The sequence below is a fragment of the Eschrichtius robustus genome, chromosome 4 (genome assembly GCF_028021215.1).
Source record: "Eschrichtius robustus isolate mEscRob2 chromosome 4, mEscRob2.pri, whole genome shotgun sequence".
NCBI classification, from domain to species: Eukaryota; Metazoa; Chordata; class Mammalia; order Artiodactyla; family Eschrichtiidae; genus Eschrichtius; species Eschrichtius robustus.
The window spans coordinates 151,315,892-151,335,775 of record NC_090827.1 but is presented as its reverse complement, the minus strand read 5'-3'; the positions used below and the strand labels follow the sequence as shown (position 1 = coordinate 151,335,775).

The 19,884-nt window shown below is 45.3% G+C and overlaps 1 protein-coding gene across 1 annotated transcript in view; it reads right to left on the bottom strand.

Annotated features, from left to right (window-relative positions):
* The window catches only part of POLN (DNA polymerase nu), a 173,439-nt gene that overhangs the window by 121,258 nt on the left and 32,297 nt on the right, over positions 1-19,884 (bottom strand). Inside the window, exons 6-9 of the mRNA XM_068543567.1 lie at positions 17,395-17,591; positions 13,885-13,997; positions 3,410-3,567; positions 445-513 (exon numbers count right to left, since the gene is read on the bottom strand). Coding sequence (XP_068399668.1) covers positions 445-513; positions 3,410-3,567; positions 13,885-13,997; positions 17,395-17,591 — 537 coding nt within the window. The remainder of the gene's footprint in view (positions 1-444; positions 514-3,409; positions 3,568-13,884; positions 13,998-17,394; positions 17,592-19,884) is intronic.

Below are 19,884 nucleotides of genomic sequence, written 5' to 3'. Positions count from 1 at the left end.
CAGCCAGTGCCTGCCCCTGCAGGCTTCTCGGTCCCTTCTGGCCCCCTGACTCCTGCCCTTGCTATGGTTCACAGTCCCTTCATTCAACCCTTCTTGACGGGTCCTTCAAATGACCTCTGCTTCCCAATGAGACTCTGAGTGGAGCTGTGTCCATCACTGCTAACTGAAATAAACTCTTAGCTTTTATGTTAACTGCAGAGTTAGAGACATTCCAACTGAACTGAGTCTTTAAAAAAATGTTACAATTGTTGTCAACCTATAGAAAACATTTTAAAAAACTTCAGGTCTTACCATCTGGACTGCCCTTCTATGAGCGATGCGCAGGTTCACTTGGCCTCAGAACCCCGTTTCCTGCACAAAGACACTGAGGGTACTGTTTCCTGTGAGCATGGATGCGAATGAAAGACAGCCCTTGGACAGTGAAGTTACAATGAAATGCCTTGCCTTGAGCTGGGAACAAAGGCCCATCGTAAGTCTGTAGAGCACCCTCAGGTTCGCATGTACATTCTGATTCTTTAAAAGATCAAAAGAATTAAACATTAGGCACATTTGGCAGCAACGTTCATCACAATCTAGGAAGCGGCAGTGTTTCCTCGGCAGAGAGCACACGTCTGGTGCCACCACCCATCGCCTCAAGCAGAGCGGTTCCCACACTTTGGAAGGTACTTCTCAGGCAAATTCAAGCTACCTGTTGCTTTCTTACTTTCTCCCCAACCCAGTTTTCCTCATTTTACAGGAAATGACCCACAAAGAAGCTAAGTGCCCAAGGTGCAAAGATCGCACGGTAGAGACAGACCTGGCCCCTCGGCTTGCCCCTCCACCCACCGCGGGCGTCTGGGAGCCAGCGCCTCACCCACACTCACCGCCGGTCCCCGCCCCAGACACACACAGAGACCCTGGGAGGTGGGCCAACAGGGTCTGTGTCCAGCTGACCAAGAGGGCGGGTGGTGAGCCGCGGCCCCGACAGTCAGTCGAATTCTGCCCCCCTGCTAAGAACCCTGCGTCCCCACTGCACCCCTCCCGCTGCCACACGGCCCCCCAGACTCCAGGCGGCCAGCCTCAGTTTAGAGACACACACACCGCCGCCCCCGCCACGATGATCGGCGGCTGGCTGTGCACCCCGCGTTTGTCTTGCCGCCATCCCGGGTCTTGGCTCCCCCGGGAACCACTAGCTGGGAGGCACCACGAGCACGTCCACGTGAACGCGTCGGCTGTGCCCGGCAGAGGGCCGCCGCCCTGCTGCCTGAACGCGCCTCCCCGACGGCAGCGCTGAGCCGCGAGGCTTCCCCGGGACGGCTCGCGCTCGGTGGCGGAGCTCGGGCCCCTCGTGGCTCAGCCCGGCCGCAGCTCGTCTCCCCACGGTCGTCATCTTCCTTCTCGCCATCCGAGGTCTCCGGCCTCCCCGACAGGAGCCACACTCTCAGGAGTCCTCACTGCTTCGCCGCTGCTCCTTGACCCGGACCGCGCTTTCCTTTCCCCTCCTTTCATACCACCGCCCCAGGGCAGCAGGAGACCCTGCGGAGCAGCGGGCCGCCTTCCACCTCCTGCAGACGCATTGCTGGCCTGTTTAACAACATACGAGCCGAAGTTCATCCCAGGCAGCCTCCTTCCCGCCTGGCGTGTGGAGGAGGGCCTCGGGCGAAGCTTCCCGGTAGGACCATAAGGCAACGGCGCGCGGGGAGCGACTGAGTCGCACAGCTCTGGGAGCAGCTGCTCGGCTTGGGTGAGGGGCTCCGACTTCTCGCCAGGGAGAAAACACACCCGCTGGAGCTGGTGCTTTGTTCCGTGCAGCCACTCCCATCCCTAACTTGCACGTGTGTATACTGGAAAGAAACTATACTTTAGAGTCGGAAATCCAAACTCTGAACTGAACCATGACCTTGGGCAAGGTGCGTGTACATGAACCCTTCTGCACCTGGGTTCTCCTCTGCAAACCTGGGCTAACACAGAGGCGGACAGCTCCCTCCTTCAGCAATGATATCTCGGCTTGTGTCTGGGGAAGTTCCCGCCCCAGCAGCATGGATCTGGGGAGACTGCCAATCTCCACGCCCTGCCTGCCCTGCTGGGGGGCGGACATGTGACACAGTCGTGGAAAGGAGACTCTAAGTGCTAAAACTTTGAATCTTGGACAAAAGTGACGTGTAGAGAAAATGATCACAGCTCATTGCCGGCCCCCGGCCCATGGGCTCCTGCTGCCTGGGTCCCCAGACCCGCCTGACGCCTGTCTTCCCAAAGCTTGGTTCTGCTTTTCCTCTGAGGCTCTGAGCTACCCCACATTCCTCTGACAAATCTCTTTTTACATTAAGGGAGAGTGAGTTTCTGTATTTCCAACCCCAAGCCCCTGTCTGACACAGATCCCTCCCCAGCTGCGGGTCTGCAGGATCAAGCACCCCAAGCAGCGACCAGCCCCCAGCTCAGCCCTGGCACGCAGGGCAGGCTCCCACGGCCTCCTGCTTGGCCTTCTAGTCGTGCTTTTAACATGGGCCTGTTCGCTTACACCCAGGAAGTCTGAACAGAGTGGCCTGATGGTGGCCGGCGCTGCTCCCGCTGGGACGCCTCCCCTGGCCCTGCTGTGCGGCCACGTCAAGTCTCCCTCTCACTGGGCTCCGGGCAGGTTCCAGAGCTGCATGCACCCGTGCTTCTCCAGACAGTGGTTCCTAACAATTGGGTGCATCTTGAAAGAGGGGGCTCAGAGAGACAGACCTGGGCAGTCTTACAATTCTCCCCGCAGGGACTGAGGAGAGGCCTTCCCAGGCCTTGGCCACAGCAGCTGTATCACCGGCATGAAGAATTTATAAACAAGCAGCTCTCTGCTCACAGAGCTGGCGACTCTCTGACACAAAGAATCCACTTAGAAGAATCACGGCTGTGAACGGCACCTCCCAGGAACAGCTGACAGAAATCACCCATCTTTATTCAGTATCCTCTACCAGAAATGTCAGGGTAAACAGCGTTTCTGCTGAATAAGTAAAAATGAATGTCAGCAATGTTCTTTTTACTACTGGACTGTCTATGAAGTAGAAGAAGTTCCTAGAGGAAAATTTGGGTTGTATTAGGGTTGATAGGGCTCCCCTGGTGGCGCAGTGGTTGAGGATCCGCCTGCCAATGCAGGGGACACGGGTTCGAGCCCCGGCCCGGGAAGATCCCACATGCCGCGGAGCAACGGGGCCCGTGAGCCACAACCACTGAGCCTGCGCGTCTGGAGCCCGTGCCCCGCGACAAGAGAGGCCGCGACGGTGAGAGGCCCGCGCACCGCGATGAAGGGTGGCCCCCGCTCGCCGCAACCGGAGAAAGCCCTCGCACAGAAACGAAGACCCAACGCAGCCGAAGGTAAATAAACAAATAAATAAATTTATTTAAAAAAAAAAAAAAAAAACAGGTTGATAAACCTTATCTTAAAACAACTCACCACAGCCTTTCTTGAGGAATTTCCATATGCGCTGTTCACCTTAACTGTGACGGAGTTGCCCAAGTATTTTGCCACTAAGTCTTCAAAAGAGGGTGCAGCATCAGTAGGATCTATAAGCCATGCAGCAGTTCTGGGATCTAGCCCTACAAAATCAGCAACTACAGAGAAAAAGATCATTTAATCAGTCTAAGAAAAATGAATAATTGTACCTTTCCCTGCTTTAACAAGGTTCTCAAGGTTCAAAGGAATAATTGTGGTACTACCATCCCCTCAAATCACAGACCTAAGCACCAACGTGATGCTCCCTCACTCCTAAAGAATGCTGAGCCTTTGATAAGAGTGGCCTCCACAAACCAGGTCCCACACAGCCAATCTCCACGGGGCATCCATCCCAAAGTAGCTCTCTCAAAAATGTTAGAAGAGATGGAAGTCAGAATCCTCAGCCACACCCTTGCCTTCTCTTCCCCACTCTTCTCCCTGCTCTGGAGCCTCTCTCTGCCCCACACACCTCTCTTTTCAACCACGCATGCCCCCGTGTCCACTCTTTCCAAGCCTCCCCTCCTCCACCCTCCTGCTGGGCTGCCTCCCAGGCCACCCCTAACCCTGCATCGGGGTGTCAGGAAAAAAGCCTCTCGAGTGAAGGAGGAGCGGTGGAGCCGCCTGAGCACACAGCGGCTGGTGGGCAGTGTACGCGAGGGCAAAGATACCGGACATTCTGTGCAGTCGCTCTGAGGTGAGGAAACCCTGCGAGACAGCTCGTGTGCTGCACCGTGATGTGTGAAAAGAGTGGTGGTAGAAGGCTGCCCGTGAGCCTGGGAGGCCACATCACCCCTTAAGTGTTAGTTTTCTCGTCTGAAAACTGGGAGAAAAATCACTGTAAGTACCCATGGGACACATATGAAGGTGCTTTTCAAAAAATAAAAGTGATGGGGACTTCCCTGGTGGCACAGTGGATAAGACTCCGTGCTCCCAATGTAGGGGGCCCGGGTTCAATCCCTGGTCAGGGAACTAGATCCCACATGCATGCTGCAACTAAGAAGCCCGTGAGCCGCAGCTAAAGAGCTGGCAAGCTGCAACTAAGAAGCCCGCCTGCCACAACTAAGGAGCCCACAAGCCGTAACTAAGGAGCCCGCCTGCCACAACTAAGACCTGGCGCAACCAAATTAAAAAAAAAAAAAAAAAAAAAAAAAGAGCCTTATAAGAGTATGTCCTACTATTATAAAAAAAATAAAATAAACTGATATTTGCTAAATACATTTTAGTACCAGAGTATTTTAGACATGGAGAGGAGTTATAAAAGGATGAGGAGGCTGATAAATTAAGACGTAAGTCTGAATCCTAAGTGACTGCTTTCTGAAGTTACTTTAACATTTTGAAGTGTGCTTTACAAAAATAAGGAGTCTGCCTTTAAATAAAACTGTAATCTCAGATCACATCACACTAAATATATTTTCTGGCATCTTTAAATCATAGCAGTCTAAGAGATTTATATTTACCAAAGCAGCCAGTATCATCGCTTTTCTGTTTGATGCATGGGACGTCTCCTATGTTGGCAGATATGGAACTTGGGGTGACAGGAAGTCTGTAGGCACTCTGGCTACTTGCCGCCCAAGTCAGCCGTCATGACTTCATGTAACCATATCTGCCAATGCTGACCGAGCCAGATTATTTCATTCTACTTGCCTTTTCAAAGCGCTAATGTTTCAAAATTAAGGGTTCTTATCAACATTTTTTTAATTAAAATTTACTTTTTTAAAAAACATTTTTATTGGAGTATAATTGCTTTACACTGTTGTGTTAGTTGCTGCTGTATAACAAAGTGAATCAGCTATACGTATAGATATATCCCCAAATCCCCTCCCTCTTACATCTCCCTCCCACCCTCCCTATCTCACCCCTCTAGGTGGTCAGAGCACCGAGCTGATCTCCCTGTGCTATGTGGCTGCTTCCCACCAGCTATTTTACATTTGGTAGTGTATATATGTCCATGCCACTCTCTCACTTCGTCCCAGTTTACCCTTCCCCCTCCCCGTGTCCTCAAGTCCATTCTCTAATTCTGTGTCTTTATTCCTGTCTGCCCTTTGGTTCTTCAGAACCTTTTTTTTTTTATTCCATATATGTGTTAGCATATGGTATTTGTTTTTCTCTTTCTGACTTACTTCATTCTGAATGACAGGCTCAAGGTCCATCCACCTCACTACAAATAACTCAATTTCATTTCTTTTTATGGCTGAGTAATAGTCCATTGTATATATGTGCCACATCTTCTTTATCCATTCATCTGTCGATGGACACTTAGGTTGCTTCCACGTCCTGGCTATTGTAAATAGTGCTGCAGTGAACATTGTGGTACATGTCTCTTTTTTTTTTTTTTTTTTTTTTAATTAATTAATTTATTTATTTATTTTTATGGCTGTGTTGGGTCTTCGTTTCTGTGCGAGGGCTTTCTCTAGTTGTGGCGAGCGGGGGCCACTCTTCATCGCGGTGCGTGGGCCTCTCACTATCGTGGCCTCTCTTGTTGCGGAGCACAGGCTCCAGACGCGCAGGCTCAGTAGTTGTGGCTCACGGGCCCAGCCACTCTGTGGCATGTGGGATCTTCCCGGACCGGGGCACGAACCCGTGTCCCCTGCATTGGCAGGCGGATTCCTAACCACTGCGCCACCAGGGAAGCCCCATGTCTCTTTTTGAATTATGGTTTTCTCAGGGTATATGCCCAGTAATGGGATTGCTGGGTCATATGGTAGTTCTATTTTTCGTTTTTTAAGGAACCTCCATACTGTTCTCCATAGTGGCTGTATCAATTTACATTCCCACCAACAGTGCAAGAGGGTTCCCTTTTCTCCACACCCTCTCCAGCATTTATTGTTTGTAGATTTTTTGCTAATGGCCATTCTGACTGGTGTGAGGTGATACCTCATTGTAGTTTTGATTTGCATTTCTCTAATGATTATTGATGTTGAGCATCCTTTCATGTGTTTGTTGGCAATCTGTATATCTTCTTTGGAGAAATGTCTATTTAGGTCTTCTGCCCATTTTTGGATTGGGTTGTTTGTTTTTTTGATATTGAGCTGCATGAGCTGCTTGCATATTTTGGAGATTAATCCTTTGTCCGTTGCTTCATTTGCAAATATTTTCTCCCATTCTGAGGGTTGTCTTTTCATCTTGTTTATGGTTTCCTTTGCTGTGCAAAACTGTTAAGTTTCATTAGGTCCCATTTGTTTATTTTTGTTTTTATTTCCATTTCTCTAGGTGGGTCAAAAAGGATCTTGCTGTGATTTATGTCATAGAGTGTTCTGCCTATGTTTTCCAATAAGAGTTTTATATAAAGTGTCTGGCCTTACATTTAGGTCTTTAATCCATTTTGAATTTATTTTTGTGTATGGTGTTAGGGAATGTTCTAATTTCATGCTTTTACATGCAGCTGTCCAGTTTTCCCAGCACCACTTATTGAAGAGGCTGTCTTTTCTCCATTGTATATCCTTGCCTCCTTTATCAAAGATAAGGTGACCATATGTGTGTGTGAGTTTATCTCTGGGCTTTCTATCCTGTTCCATTGATCTATATTTCTGTTTTTGTGCTAGTACCATACTGTCTTGATTACTGTAGCTTTGTAGTATAGTCTGAAGTCAGGGAGCCTGATTCTTCCAGCTCCGTTTTTCTTTCTCAAGACTGCTTTGGCTATTTGGGGTCTTTTGTGTTTCCATACAAATTGTAAAATTTTTTGTTCTACTTCTGTGAAAAATGCCCTTGGTAGTTTGATAGGGATTGCACTGAATCTGTAGATTGTTTTGGGTAGTATAGTCATTTTCACAATGTTGACTCTTCCAATCCAAGAACATAGTATATCTCTCCATCTGTTTGTATCATCTTTGATTTCTTTCATCAGTGTCTTATAGTTTTCTGCATACAGGTCGTTTGTCTCTTTAGGTAGGTTTATTCCTAGGTATTTTATTCTTTTTGTTGCAGTGGTAAATGGGAGTGTTTCCTTAATTTCTCTTTCAGATTTTTGATCATTAGTGTATAGGAATGCAAGATATTTCTGTGCATTAATTTTGTATCCTGCTACTTTGCCAAAGTCATTGGTTAGCTCTAGTAGTTTTCTGGTGGCATCTTTAGGATTCTTTATGTATAGTATCATGTCATCTGCAAACAGTGACAGTCTTACTTCTTCTTTTCCAATTTGTATTCCTTTTATTTCTTTTTCTTCTCTGATTGCTGTGGCTTGGACTTCCAAAACTATGTTGAATAATAGTGGTGAGAATGGGCAACCTTGTCTTGTTCCTGATCTTAGTGGAAATGGTTTCAGTTTTTAACCACTGAGAACGATGTTGGCTGTGGGTCTGTCACATATGGCCTTTATTATGTTGAGGTAAGTTCCCTCTATGCTTACTTTCTGGAGAGTTTTTATCATAAACGGATGTTGAATTTTGTCGAAAGCTTTTTCTGCATCTATTGACATGATCATATGGTTTTTATCCTTCATTTTGTTAATATGGTGTATCACATGGATTGATTTGTGTACATTGAAGAATCCTTGCATTCCTGGGATAAACCCCACTTGATCATGGTGTATGATCCTTTTAATGTGCTGCTGGGTTCTGTTTGCTAGTATTTTGTTCAGTGATATTGGCCTGTAGTTTTCTTTTTTTGTAATTCTGTTGATTTGAGTCTTCTCCCTTTTTTTCTTGATGAGTCTGCCTAATGGTTTATCAATTTTGTTTATCTTCGGAAAGAACCAGCTTTTAGTTTTATTGATCTCTGCTATAATTTTCTTCATTTCTTTTTCATTTACTTCTGATCCGATCTGTATGAATTCTTTCCTTCTGCTAACTTTGGGGGTTTTTGTTCTTCTTTCTCTAATTGCTTTAGGTGTAAGGTTAGGTTGTTTATTTGAGATTTTTCTTGTTTCTTGCGGTAGGATTGTATTGATAAACTTCCCTCTTACAACTGCTTTTGCTGCATCCCATAGGTTTTGGGCCGTTGTGTTTTCATTGTCATTTGTTTCTAGGTATTTTTTTATTTCCTCTCTGATTTCTTCAGTCACCTCTTGGTTATTTAGTAGTGTATTATTTAGCCTCCATGTGTTTGTATTTTTTACAGTTTTTTTTTTCCTGTAATTGATATCTAGTCTCATAGCATTGGGGCCAGAAAAGATACTTGATATGATTTCAATTTTCTTAAATTTACCAAGGCTTGATTTGTGACCCAAGATAATGATCTATCCTGGAGAATGTTTCATGAGCACTTAAGAAGAAAGTGTATTCTGTTGTTTTTGGATGGAATGTCTTATAAATATCAATTAAGTCCATCTTGTTTAAAGTATCATTTAAAGCTTGTGTTTCCTTATTTATTTTCATTTTGGTTGATCTGTCCATTGGTGAAAGTGGGGTATTAAAGTCCCCTACTATGATTGTGTTACTGTCGATTTCCCCTTTTATGGCTGTTAGCATTTGCCTTATGTATTGAGGTGCTCCTATGTTGGGTGCATAGATATTTACAATTGTTACATCTTCTTCTTGGATTGATCACTTGATCATTATGTAGTGTCCTTCTTTGTCTCTTGTAATAATCTTTATTTTAAAGTCTATTTTGTTTGATATGAGAATTGCTACTCCAGCTTTCCTTTGATTTCCATTTGCATGGAATACCTTTTTCCATCCCCTCACTTTCAGTCTGTCTGTGCCCCTAGGTCTGAAGTGGGTCTCTTGTAGACAGTATATATATGGGTCTAGTTTTTGTATCCATTCAGCCAGTCTGTGTCTTCTGATTGGAGCATTTAATCCACTTACATTTAAGGTAATTACTGATATGTATGTTCCTATTACCATTTTCTTAATTGTTTTGGGTTTGTTATGGTAGGTCTTTTCCTCCTCTGGTGTTTCCTGCCTAGAGAAGTTCCTTTAGCATTTGTTGTAAAGCTGGTTTGGTGGTGCTGAATTCTCTTAGCTTTTGCTTGTCTGTAAAGGTTTTAATTTCTCCGTTGAATCTGAATGAGATCCTTGCTGGGTAGAGTAATCTTGGTTGTAGGTTTTTCCCTTTCATCACTTTGAATATGTCCTGCCACTCCCTTCTGGCTTGCAGAGTTTCTTCTGAAAGATCAGCCGTTAACCTTATGGGGATTCCCTTGAATGTTATTTGTTGCTTTTCCCTTGCTGCTTTTAATATTTTTTCTTTGTATTTAATTTTTGATAGTTTGATTAATATGTGTTTTGGCATGTTTCTCCTTGGATTTATCCTGTATGGGTCTCTCTGCACTTCCTGGACTTGATTGACTATTTCCTTTCCCATATTAGGGAAGTTTTCAACTATAATCTTTTCAAATATTTTCTCAGTCCCTTTCTTTTTCTCTTCTTCTTCTGGGACCCCTATGATTCGAATATTGGTGCATTTAATGTTGTCCCAGAGGTCTCTGAGACTGTCCTCATTCTTTTCATTCTTTTTTCTTTATTCTGCTCTGTGGTAGTTATTTCCACTATTTTATCTACCAGGTCACTTATCCATTCTTCTGCCTCAGTTATTCTGCTATTGATTCCTTCTAGATAATTTTTAATTTCATTTATTGTGTTGTCCATCATTGTTTGTTTGCTCTTTAGTTCTTCTAGGTCCTTGTTAAACGTTTCTTGTATGTTCTCCATTCTATTTCCAAGATTTTGGATATCTTTACTATCATTACTCTGAATTCTTTTTCAGGTAGACTGCCTATTTCCTCTTCATTTGTTTGGTCTGGTGGGTTTTTACCTTGCTCCTTCATCTGCTGCATATTTCTCTGTCTTCTTATTTTGCTTAACTTACTGTGTTTGGGGTCTTCTTTTCGCAGGCTGCAGGTTCGTAGTTCCCGTTGTTTTTGGTGTCTGCCCCCACTGGGTAAGGTTGGTTCAGTGGGTTGTATAGGCTTCCTGGTGGAGGGGACTGGTGCCTGTGTTCTGGTGGATGAAGCTGGATCTTGTCTTTCTGGTGGGCAGGACCACGTCCGGTGGTGTGTTTTGGGGTGTCCGTGAACTTAGTATGAGTTTAGGCAGCCTCTCTGCTAATGGGTGGGGCTGTGTTCCTGTCTTGCTAGTTGTTTGGCATAGGGTGTCCAGCATTGGAGCTTGCTGGTTGTTGAGTGGAGGTGGGTCTTAGCTTTCAGACGGAGATCTCTGGGAGAGCTCTCGCCGATTGATATTACCTGGGGCCAGGAGGTCTCTGGTGGTCCAATGTCCTAAACTCGGCTCTCCCACCTCAGAGGCTCAGGCCTGACACCCAGCTGGAGCACCAAGACCCTGTCAGCCACATGGTGTCTTGATCCCCAAGAAAGCTGCTCACTGGATGCACCACCACAGTGGGGATCCAAGGGGCTCACTGGGAACAGGAAACGATGCCACTGCTCAGCCTCGGGTACCTGAGGGATGACCTGGATGCTCCAGGGGCACCGTCCAGGGCAGGGCGAGAAGAACTCCCACTCAACATATATTTTTGAAAATCCGTGGGGAAGTTCTGACAGCACTGGAGTGGTCTGGGGGCTGGTCCCTATAAACTCTTATAACTAATAAGCTGAAGCCACCAGGACAAGCCTCACACTGGGGAGAATGGCAGTAACTGAAAAAGAAATGCCAACAAAACAGATTTTAAATGAGCTAAGAAAAATTAAGAGAATGATAGAAGTTATGAAAAACAAAGAACTCAGAATTAGAAATACTTAGAGATAGAGATTAGGTGACTTAGTAAAAGAAAAGCTTAATGAAGAAATGAAAAGAATTCAGGAAAGCAAAGTAAAACAAAACAAAACAAAATTTCTGAAATAAAAACTAAACTGGCAACACACAAAAGCAAATAAGTGCAACAGATAATGCCTTAAGTTTTTTTCTTTTTAAAAAAAGTTTTCTTAAACTTTTTTCTTTTTAAAAAAAAAAATATTTATTTATTTATTTATTTATTTTTGGCTGCTTTGGGTCTTCATTGCTGCGCGTGGGCTTTCTCTAGCTGTGGCAAGTGGGGGCTACTCTTCATTGTGGTGTGCAGGCTTCTCATTGTGGTGGCTTTTCTTGTCGAGGAGCACAGGCTCTAGGCGCGCAGCCTTCAGTAGTTGTGGCACGCGGGCTCAGTAGTTGTGGTGCACGGGCTTAGTTGCTCCATGGCATGTGGGATCTTCCCAGACCAGGGCTCGAATCCATGTCCCCTGCATTGGCAGGCGGATTATTAACCACTGTGTCACCAGGGAAGTTCCTAAATTTATTTTCATTTTTAAAATTTTTGGCCACACCACGTGGCTTTTAGGATTTCAGTTCCCTGACCAGGGAATGAACCTGGGCCATGGCAGTGAAAGTGCCGAATCCTAACCACTAGAGCATCATGGAACTCCCTTAAGTTTTCCTAAAATGAAGAAGGGAAAGAGGAAATTTTTTTTAATTAAAAAAATGAAGAGATTGAAAATGGAGTCTAGATAAAGTGATAAATAGGAAAGATGCAGAAGATTCAACATATGAAGTCACAATAACAATTCAAACATCACAAAAAAGATAAACAACCAGACATTATGTATTTCCTGACAGAAGGACACAACACCACTCAGAGTTAGGGTCAGGACTATGAAGCAGTCTTGCACTCCCAAAATCTAGCCTGAATCTGATCAAGCCACTGAATCTCATTGCCAATTTACAAGAAACAGAAGAGAGAGAACATGCTAAATGACAAGAAAGGGAAATCCTACAGGACAAAAGCCTGGTCTGTTAAAAACGACGAAATAATTGCAAGAAAACACAACAGACGGAGAGAATACACAGAGTAAAAGAAACACCCAACCCAAGTACAGGATAACACTAACCCTTGTTTGGATCCCAATTCAAACGGTGAACAACAAAAACAAACAAACAAAAATATTTAAAGACAATTGGGGAAGTACAAACACTGACTGGATAGCTAATAATATGAAAAGATTATGGCTAATTTTGTGGGGAGATGACGATGGCATCATCTGAAAAATGAAATCCTCATATTTTATTCATCTAATTGAAATATTTACAGGTCAATAATATGACGCTTGGGGTTTGCTACAAGATAACCCAGGGGATGGAGATTTGGAAATGTGGGAAGTTATAGGGGAGAGAAGACTGGACATAGTTGATAGCTGTTGAAATTGGGTGTTGTGTACTCTGTTGTGTTTGCCCCACCACACACCTGCTGTTCTCTGCACACGCCAGCTGAATGTCCAACAACTCAATTCAATTCTGACACAAACTACCTGGGGTTAGTGCAGACCCTGCAGGTCAAGGCTCAGTCCCACAGGACGGCCCCACTTCAGGCACCAGCCCCAAGTCCAGGGCCTCCTGTACTTCTGACCAAACAGCTATAAATAGGGGGTTCCCAGGACCCCTCCTCAGGCTCCATCATTTGCTATAACGGCTCACAGAACTCGGGAACCTTATTTACTGACACCCGTTTATTATAAAGGCTACAACACAGGAGCTGCCAGATGGAAGGGATGCGTAGGGCCAGGCATAGGGAGGGCGCGCATAACCTCCACACCCTCTCCAGGCGCACCACGCTCCCAGCACCTTGACGAGCTCACCTAGGAACCCCACCATTTAGGGGATTTTATGGAGGTTTCGTTACATCAGTATGATTGATTCAGTCACTGGCCACTGGTGATTAACTTGCTCTCCAGCCCTGCTCCCCTTCCTGGAGGTCTCAGGTGGGACGGAGAGCACCACTCCTCTAACGGTGCCTCTTCTTCCTGTTGACCACGCCCACCCTGAAGCCATGGGGGCCTCCAGGCACCAGTCCTCCATCAGCATACAAAAGACACTCCTCACTCTGGAGACCATATGGGTTTTGGGAGCTGAGTGCTGGGAACCAGGGACAAAGACCAAATATACATTTCTTGTCATATCACAGGCACTTTTGTACGTGTTGGAAATTTTGTACAATAAAAAGATTTTTTCCAGTATCTTGTTATGAATATTTTCAAACATTCAACTTGAAAAGAATTGTACAGTGAACACTCATATATCTACTACCTAGAATCTACAATGAACTTTCTTTCAATATTTGCTTTATTACGTATCGGTCCATCCAATAAAAAAAGGTTTTAAAAACTCTTATTTACAATTTTAAATGAAAGATAAAAAACGTGTTTTATATTGTTTTGATGTTAATTACTCTGGACTTTAGTTTAATTCTTAGAAAGTTTATATATAAGCTATTTGTGGTAACAACAAATCCCATCTGCCCATGCTGCATAATTTACTTCTTTCCTGTTTTAAATTACAAAAGTAATATATACTTGAAAAAATTCAAATAATCTAAAACACGGAGGGAAAGTGCCTCCTCACGCTCAGGGCCCACGGCCACACAGGTAGTGCATTGCAGCTGTGCGACCTCCCTTCCACCCCCAACCCACGAGTTGTGCAACACGACAGCCCTTGCCGTGCTCCCATTCCCAGGAGGAATCACTGTTGGAAAGTTAAGTTTAGGAGATTATAAAAACTAAAACATACCACACTTCCAACTGCCATCATCACCAAAAAACTGCATCACTGTTCTCAGAAAATCCTTGGCGTTAAAACAAATAACAGGACATTTACATTTCAGTGTTTGAAGCAGCACCTTCCTAGAAGATGAAAAGACATTCACCGATTGACACAGTAATTTGGAGCTTTTCACCTTGGGAAAGTATTATTACTACACCACTAACAGCTGTCACCTTATGCGGTTCTATGGGCAGACACTCTTCTTCTGCAAGCTTTCCACAGATTAACTCAAATCCTAAGAGGTGTGGAAGGAAAATCGAAACAGGGACGGTATTGCTCAGTCCCCAGAACGGAGCCAGGAGGCCTCTGAGGAAGTGGGACTCGTGTGTCTCAGCCTGGATGGAATCTGACCTTTCAACCTGGTGAGGGTATCCGGAACCTCTGCCAGAAACCCGGGACACCCTATCTACTTGTCAGACCCCTACCCTGAAACAATTCGTGATTCCTTAAGGACAAATGTTTTCTGACTTGTATCAGAGTCAATCCCCAATTCTTGCCAGGCAACTTTTGACAGTCTTGTGGCTTTTTGTTTTTGTAAGTCCCTGACTCTTTCTCTTCCCCAGAACACTCTTTCGGCGTTTCCTGAATCTTTGTCTCCTGAATTGCAGTTCTTAAGACCCCAAATAAACTTCTTATATGCAGCCTCCTGCGTTATTTTTTGTAGGTATTACTTACTACCTGCAATTTACAGATGATGAAGCCAAGACACAAAGAGGCTAGTAATGAACTCAAGTTCACACAACTGTTCAGAGCCAATCCCTGGGTGCAGCACAACCACCTACAGAGTCAGCCCCCAGCTCCTGAGCAGAGCTGACGCACCCTGGACTCCTCCCAGCTGGCCCCAGCCTGCGCTCCCAGCACACCCCCAGTCTACCCTCTGCCCACACTGGATTCTCCTTCCTCCATCACCAGACTGTGCACGTCCTCTCACACTCCAGGGCCACAGGCACATGCTGTATTCCTGCCTAAAATTTCCCTCCCACAATTTCTACAAACTGCTCAGGTGCCTGATTCCCTGGGCAGGGAGTTGCCCGGTTCCCGGTTCCTTTAGTACTCCTGGCCACACACCTGCTACAGCGGGGACCACATCTGCGATACTGTAATTTACCTTGGCCCATTAAATCACGAGCTCCTTGCATATGGGATTCATAATAGTTGACGTTTATCGAACACTTACCATGTGCAAATACCACACTAAACACTTCACGAGGATTGCTGTGTTGAAACCTCCTCATAATCCCATTAGGCAGGCACTAGATCCATTTTACAGATAAGGAAGCTGAGGCTCGGAGGAGTGAAACAATTTTCCCAGCCTTACACAACTGAGAAGTGGCAAAGCTGAGGTCTGAGATCCGATCTTGCTGCTGCCAGGGCCCAAGGTATTAATCCCCCTTTATGGTAACTGCTTATTAATACATCAGTGAGGGTCTTCAGATAAGGCTGAGGAAGAAGGAAACCTGGGGTCCGATTAGCTCTGCTTGCTCCACAGACATTTGCAGGCTTTTTGCATTTTTTTGTGTGCTTTCACTTTGGTTTTCCTTGCAGAGGGCCACTGCTGACAGCACAGCTTCAGGTCTTGCCTCTGCTGGACCTGGAGAGGTGTGTAGGAGTGGGGGCAGCTCATGAGGGAGATAAGCTGGGACTACTGGAGCATGCTCTTGTAGCTGGAAACCCGGAAGCTCTCAATAAGGCCATCTAACAACTGTGATCTCTCCCACTAAGAGGCAAAGCCTAGCTGATTTCTAGCTTAAGAAAGGACATGCGACACAAAGAATATCTTGTAAGACAAAGTGGCCAAGACACAGTGTATTTTCTAAGTCAGTTGCAGAAGTCAATTATGCCACATCTGCTAAACAAAAGGCACAGGGAGGATCGGAGCTGAAGTGACCGTCAGATGTCCAAGTGGAGAATGCCAAGTAGAATATATAAATCCAGAATTCAGAAAGGGCTGTCCAAATATCAGGGCCCTATTCTCACAGAGGTCTGCCATAGAAAAAGCCTGCCCAACTGTTCTTTCAAAAGAAAATTATGGAAAACAAAGGTTACGGGTTCTTGGGAGCAGAGTGCTCTATTGTCAAACATCCTCCCATGTACACACAGTGGTGTACATGCCTGACATCTCGCTTTGATTGCCAAGGCATCCGTTTCAAAGACATCCATCCCGAATAGACATGTTGCCAGCTATGCAACACAGCTGCTGGCAAAACAACCAGAGAAGGAGCCAGGTGAAGCTCCCTCTTCCAGAAAGCCCTGGGTAACCCAGATAACTGACTGTGTGATGACACGGCTTCTCAACCTTCCTGTATCCTAATTCCTGCTCTTATGCTTTAAATTAGCCAGTAAAGAGTGAATCCGTGAAAACCTAGACACCCCACCTTCACACCCTAATAAAGGCAGAGGCCCAGGTCCATGCACTCTCTCTCTTTCTCTACCCATAACCTCTCTGTGTACTCTCCAGAACTTGTGAGTGATAAATCTTGTTCCTCAAATTCCCTAATAGTTCTTGCTGAAGCGTGCCCTGTGATCATAAGAACCACAAGGGCTGGTCCAGCTACAGCGTTGGCCCTGTGGAGGAAACGTCTGTGGGGGCTTGGTGTGAGGAATACAGGCGGAACCAGTGCCCCCAGGCACTCCCAGCCTAGACAGCATCACTACCCGTAGGCTGGAACCGACACAACAACTACCCAAAACCCACCCAGAGTCCAGCGACAACGTATTAGGCAGGAAGGGCCAGGACCAGGCCCCCACCTTCTCACCCAGAGCCTCCTTGAATGCCTATTCAGGGCAGTGGCTTCAAGGAGCTCCTTCCAGGCACCGAACTGACTTGAGTTCAGAGGGCTGGGCAAACAGGAGGTGGATGCCCCCACCCAAAGCAGAAGTGAGTCAGGCTGACAATGTGAGAAAAGAAACAGTGATGAGCGGCACAGGCTCCAACCCACGACGAGACTTTTCAGGATTGAGAAGGGGCAGCAGAAGCATCCCTGCCTGTTCTGAAATTCTAAGATTCTAGGAAGGCAAATACAAGTGAGACATTTCTTGTCTATTTTCACAGAATGAAGCTTTGAAATTAGTAATATCTTGGTGGTATTGAGGACTATTTACTCTTTCAAGGCAGTGTTAACTTAATTTTCTAAGGCCATGAGTGAGAGAACAAGTGTGATGAGGAAATCAGCCAGGGCTCCAGCAGCGACAGTGGGTTTTCACGCCTTAAGATGATGCTTTTCTCACCAACCTCTCATTGCGATGTTGACTCAAATCCCAGAGCAGGCTCCCATAGACGGACCCTCCATTCCAGAAGCTCTTTGAGGGAGAGAGGGTGTTTGTAGCAGTTTCTGTCATTTAGATCCATTTTATTTTCATGTGCTCATACAAAACTTCTGAAAGTTTAAATAACTGAAACTGGAGCTTGGGAAACTCTAAATTAGGATAAAGCAGGTGAAAAAGTAGGATTTAAGGTAATTAGTGAAGATTTCTTACATGGCAAATTGATGATGTGCCTCCTGTTCTTGGCCCCAAATAGAAGAGGGCTCAGTTTTTATGTAGATACACTGATCACTAGGCATGAAGCCTTCCTCCAGAACACTGTCAGAGGCTCGGGCAGCCAGAGGACCACTGTCTTCCTCTCCATGGCTCCTTGGTAACATCACAATGCCTTCAACAGAGGAAACCAGAGCCTGTGAATACACAATAAAATAAAGTTCCAAAATCAAACATAAACAATGCGTTTATTCAAGAAAGATCTGTCATGTTTTTTAATTAAGCAGAAAGAAAAGGCCTAAAATTAAAATTTGTAAATGAACACCTCTTTTAATGACAATCAAGGTCAAAAGCCAAACCCACGATCTCACTCTCCAAATCTGGTCTCCTCCTTATTCAACATCATAATGGAAGTCTTAGCCAATGCAATACAGCAGGAAAAAGAAATAAAAGGCATATAAATTAGAAAGGAAGAACTATACTGTCCCTATATACAGATAACATAAATGTTTGTGTAGAAAACCCACAGGAATCTACAAAACAAAACACCTCCTGGAACTAATATGTGAGTTTAGCAAAGTTGCAGGATACAAGATCAAAATACAAAAATCAATTATATTTCCATACACTAACAATGAACATGTAAAAATAAACTTTTTAAAAAAGAAATTACCATTTATAATAACTATTCCCCCAAATTAAATACTTAGAAATCAATACAACATGTATGGGATCTGTATACTGAAAACTATAAAATACTGTTGAAAGAAATCAGAGAAGACCTCCATAACAGAGACACATACATCTTTAAGGACTACAAAACTCAAAATAATAATGTCAATTCTCCCAAGCTGAGCTGTAGAACCAAGAAGATCAATAAACTCCAAGTACAAGAAACATGAAGAAAATTACACCAAGTTACATCATAATCAAATTGCTTGAAAGCAGTGATAAAGAGAAAACCTTAAAAGAAGCTGGGGAGGGGGGATGGGACACATTGCCTAGAAAGAAACAAAGATAAGGGTGATAGCAGATTTCTTATGGGAAACAAAGCAAGTTAGAAGACAGCGGCATAACATCTTTAAACTACTGAAAGAAAAAAACTATCAACTTATAATTCTTTATCCCATAAAAATGCCTTTCAAAAGTGAAAGGTAAAGCAAGATTTATACACTACACTGAAAATTACAAAACATTGCTAAAAGAAATTGAAGTTTTAAATAAATGAAAGGACACCCCCTGTTCATGGATCAGAAAATTCAATACTGCTAAGATGGCAAAACTGAGCTAGGCCGGGACTTGGGATCCTCTACCAGAGTGCTTGCACCTGGACAAATGTCTCCTTGAGCAATAGGATACAAAGAAACTACAAGTGACTAAAAATAACTGCATGCAAGGGCAAGCTGGGACAATAATAAGCAATAGGACACAAAAAGGCCACAAACAAACTGCCATTTCTGAGGTGCCGGGAGCAAAAGCAGGGCACAGTGCATGATCCCTGCACATGGCACCACCAAGGGGGTGGACAGACCCCTAAGCTGTGCCTCATGCCCAACCCACAGACCCACCCCCGTTTTTACCCCATTTGAGGACCCAAGTAGGTCCTCTCAGGGGGCAGGCAAGGGAACCTGTTTCTTGTTCTTGCTCCCTTGTGCTGTAGCAGGAGACCCAATAAAGCCTTGCCTGAAATTCTCATCTGGCTTCTTGTCAATTTCTATTGCCTAAAGAGTCCAAGGGCCCAGGTCGGTAACAATTTTTGGCAGCTCTGCTGGGACCTGTGGGGCCTTCTTTTTTTCCTTGCCCCTCTGAGAGAGGATCTGGGCCCACTTTGTACAGCTGATTGCGGCTTCCCTGCAGCTGACAAGTGGCCACCTGAATCTTTGCTTCAGTGCTGCAGGGCTTGGTTAAGTCTGCCTTCATTGCCCCAGGGGTCTCACTATCCTCATTCAGGCAACTGTCCCCTTCCCTTTTCCCTTTGTCCTTTTTCCCTCTTCTGATCTCTTTCTCTCTCTCTACAACTCCTTTCTCTGTCCTCTCCTACTTCTCCGTCACATCCTTCTGAGAAAGTGAGTGTTGGGCAACTACAGCCTAACTCCTTAGTTGGTGAGAGCATGCTCCCTCTGGCTGGCACCGGCTCACCCTGACAGGTGACAGAGGTGGGAGAGGCTTGCCTCATACCGCGCAGGTCTTGGTCCGGTGGGCTTTCCTTGAGGGGAGATTTCTGAGAGGGACAGAGGTCCAATCCTCATACTGGGTAGTGGCTGGAAGCCCAGTGGTCACAAACGTCTCAACTTCTTTTTCCCAGGTTAAAGTCCCAGTTGTGGGTTAGACCCACCAGCACTGGCTTCTGGGTCTGATCGCCCTGGTGGGTGGTGGACGGAGTGCCTCCCTCCACTGGCCCTTGTGGAAGAGCACGGCAGACTGGAACTGCCTGAATACACAAACGCAGAGGGGCAGGCGGAAACAGCAGGCTCTCTCTCTTTCTCCCAT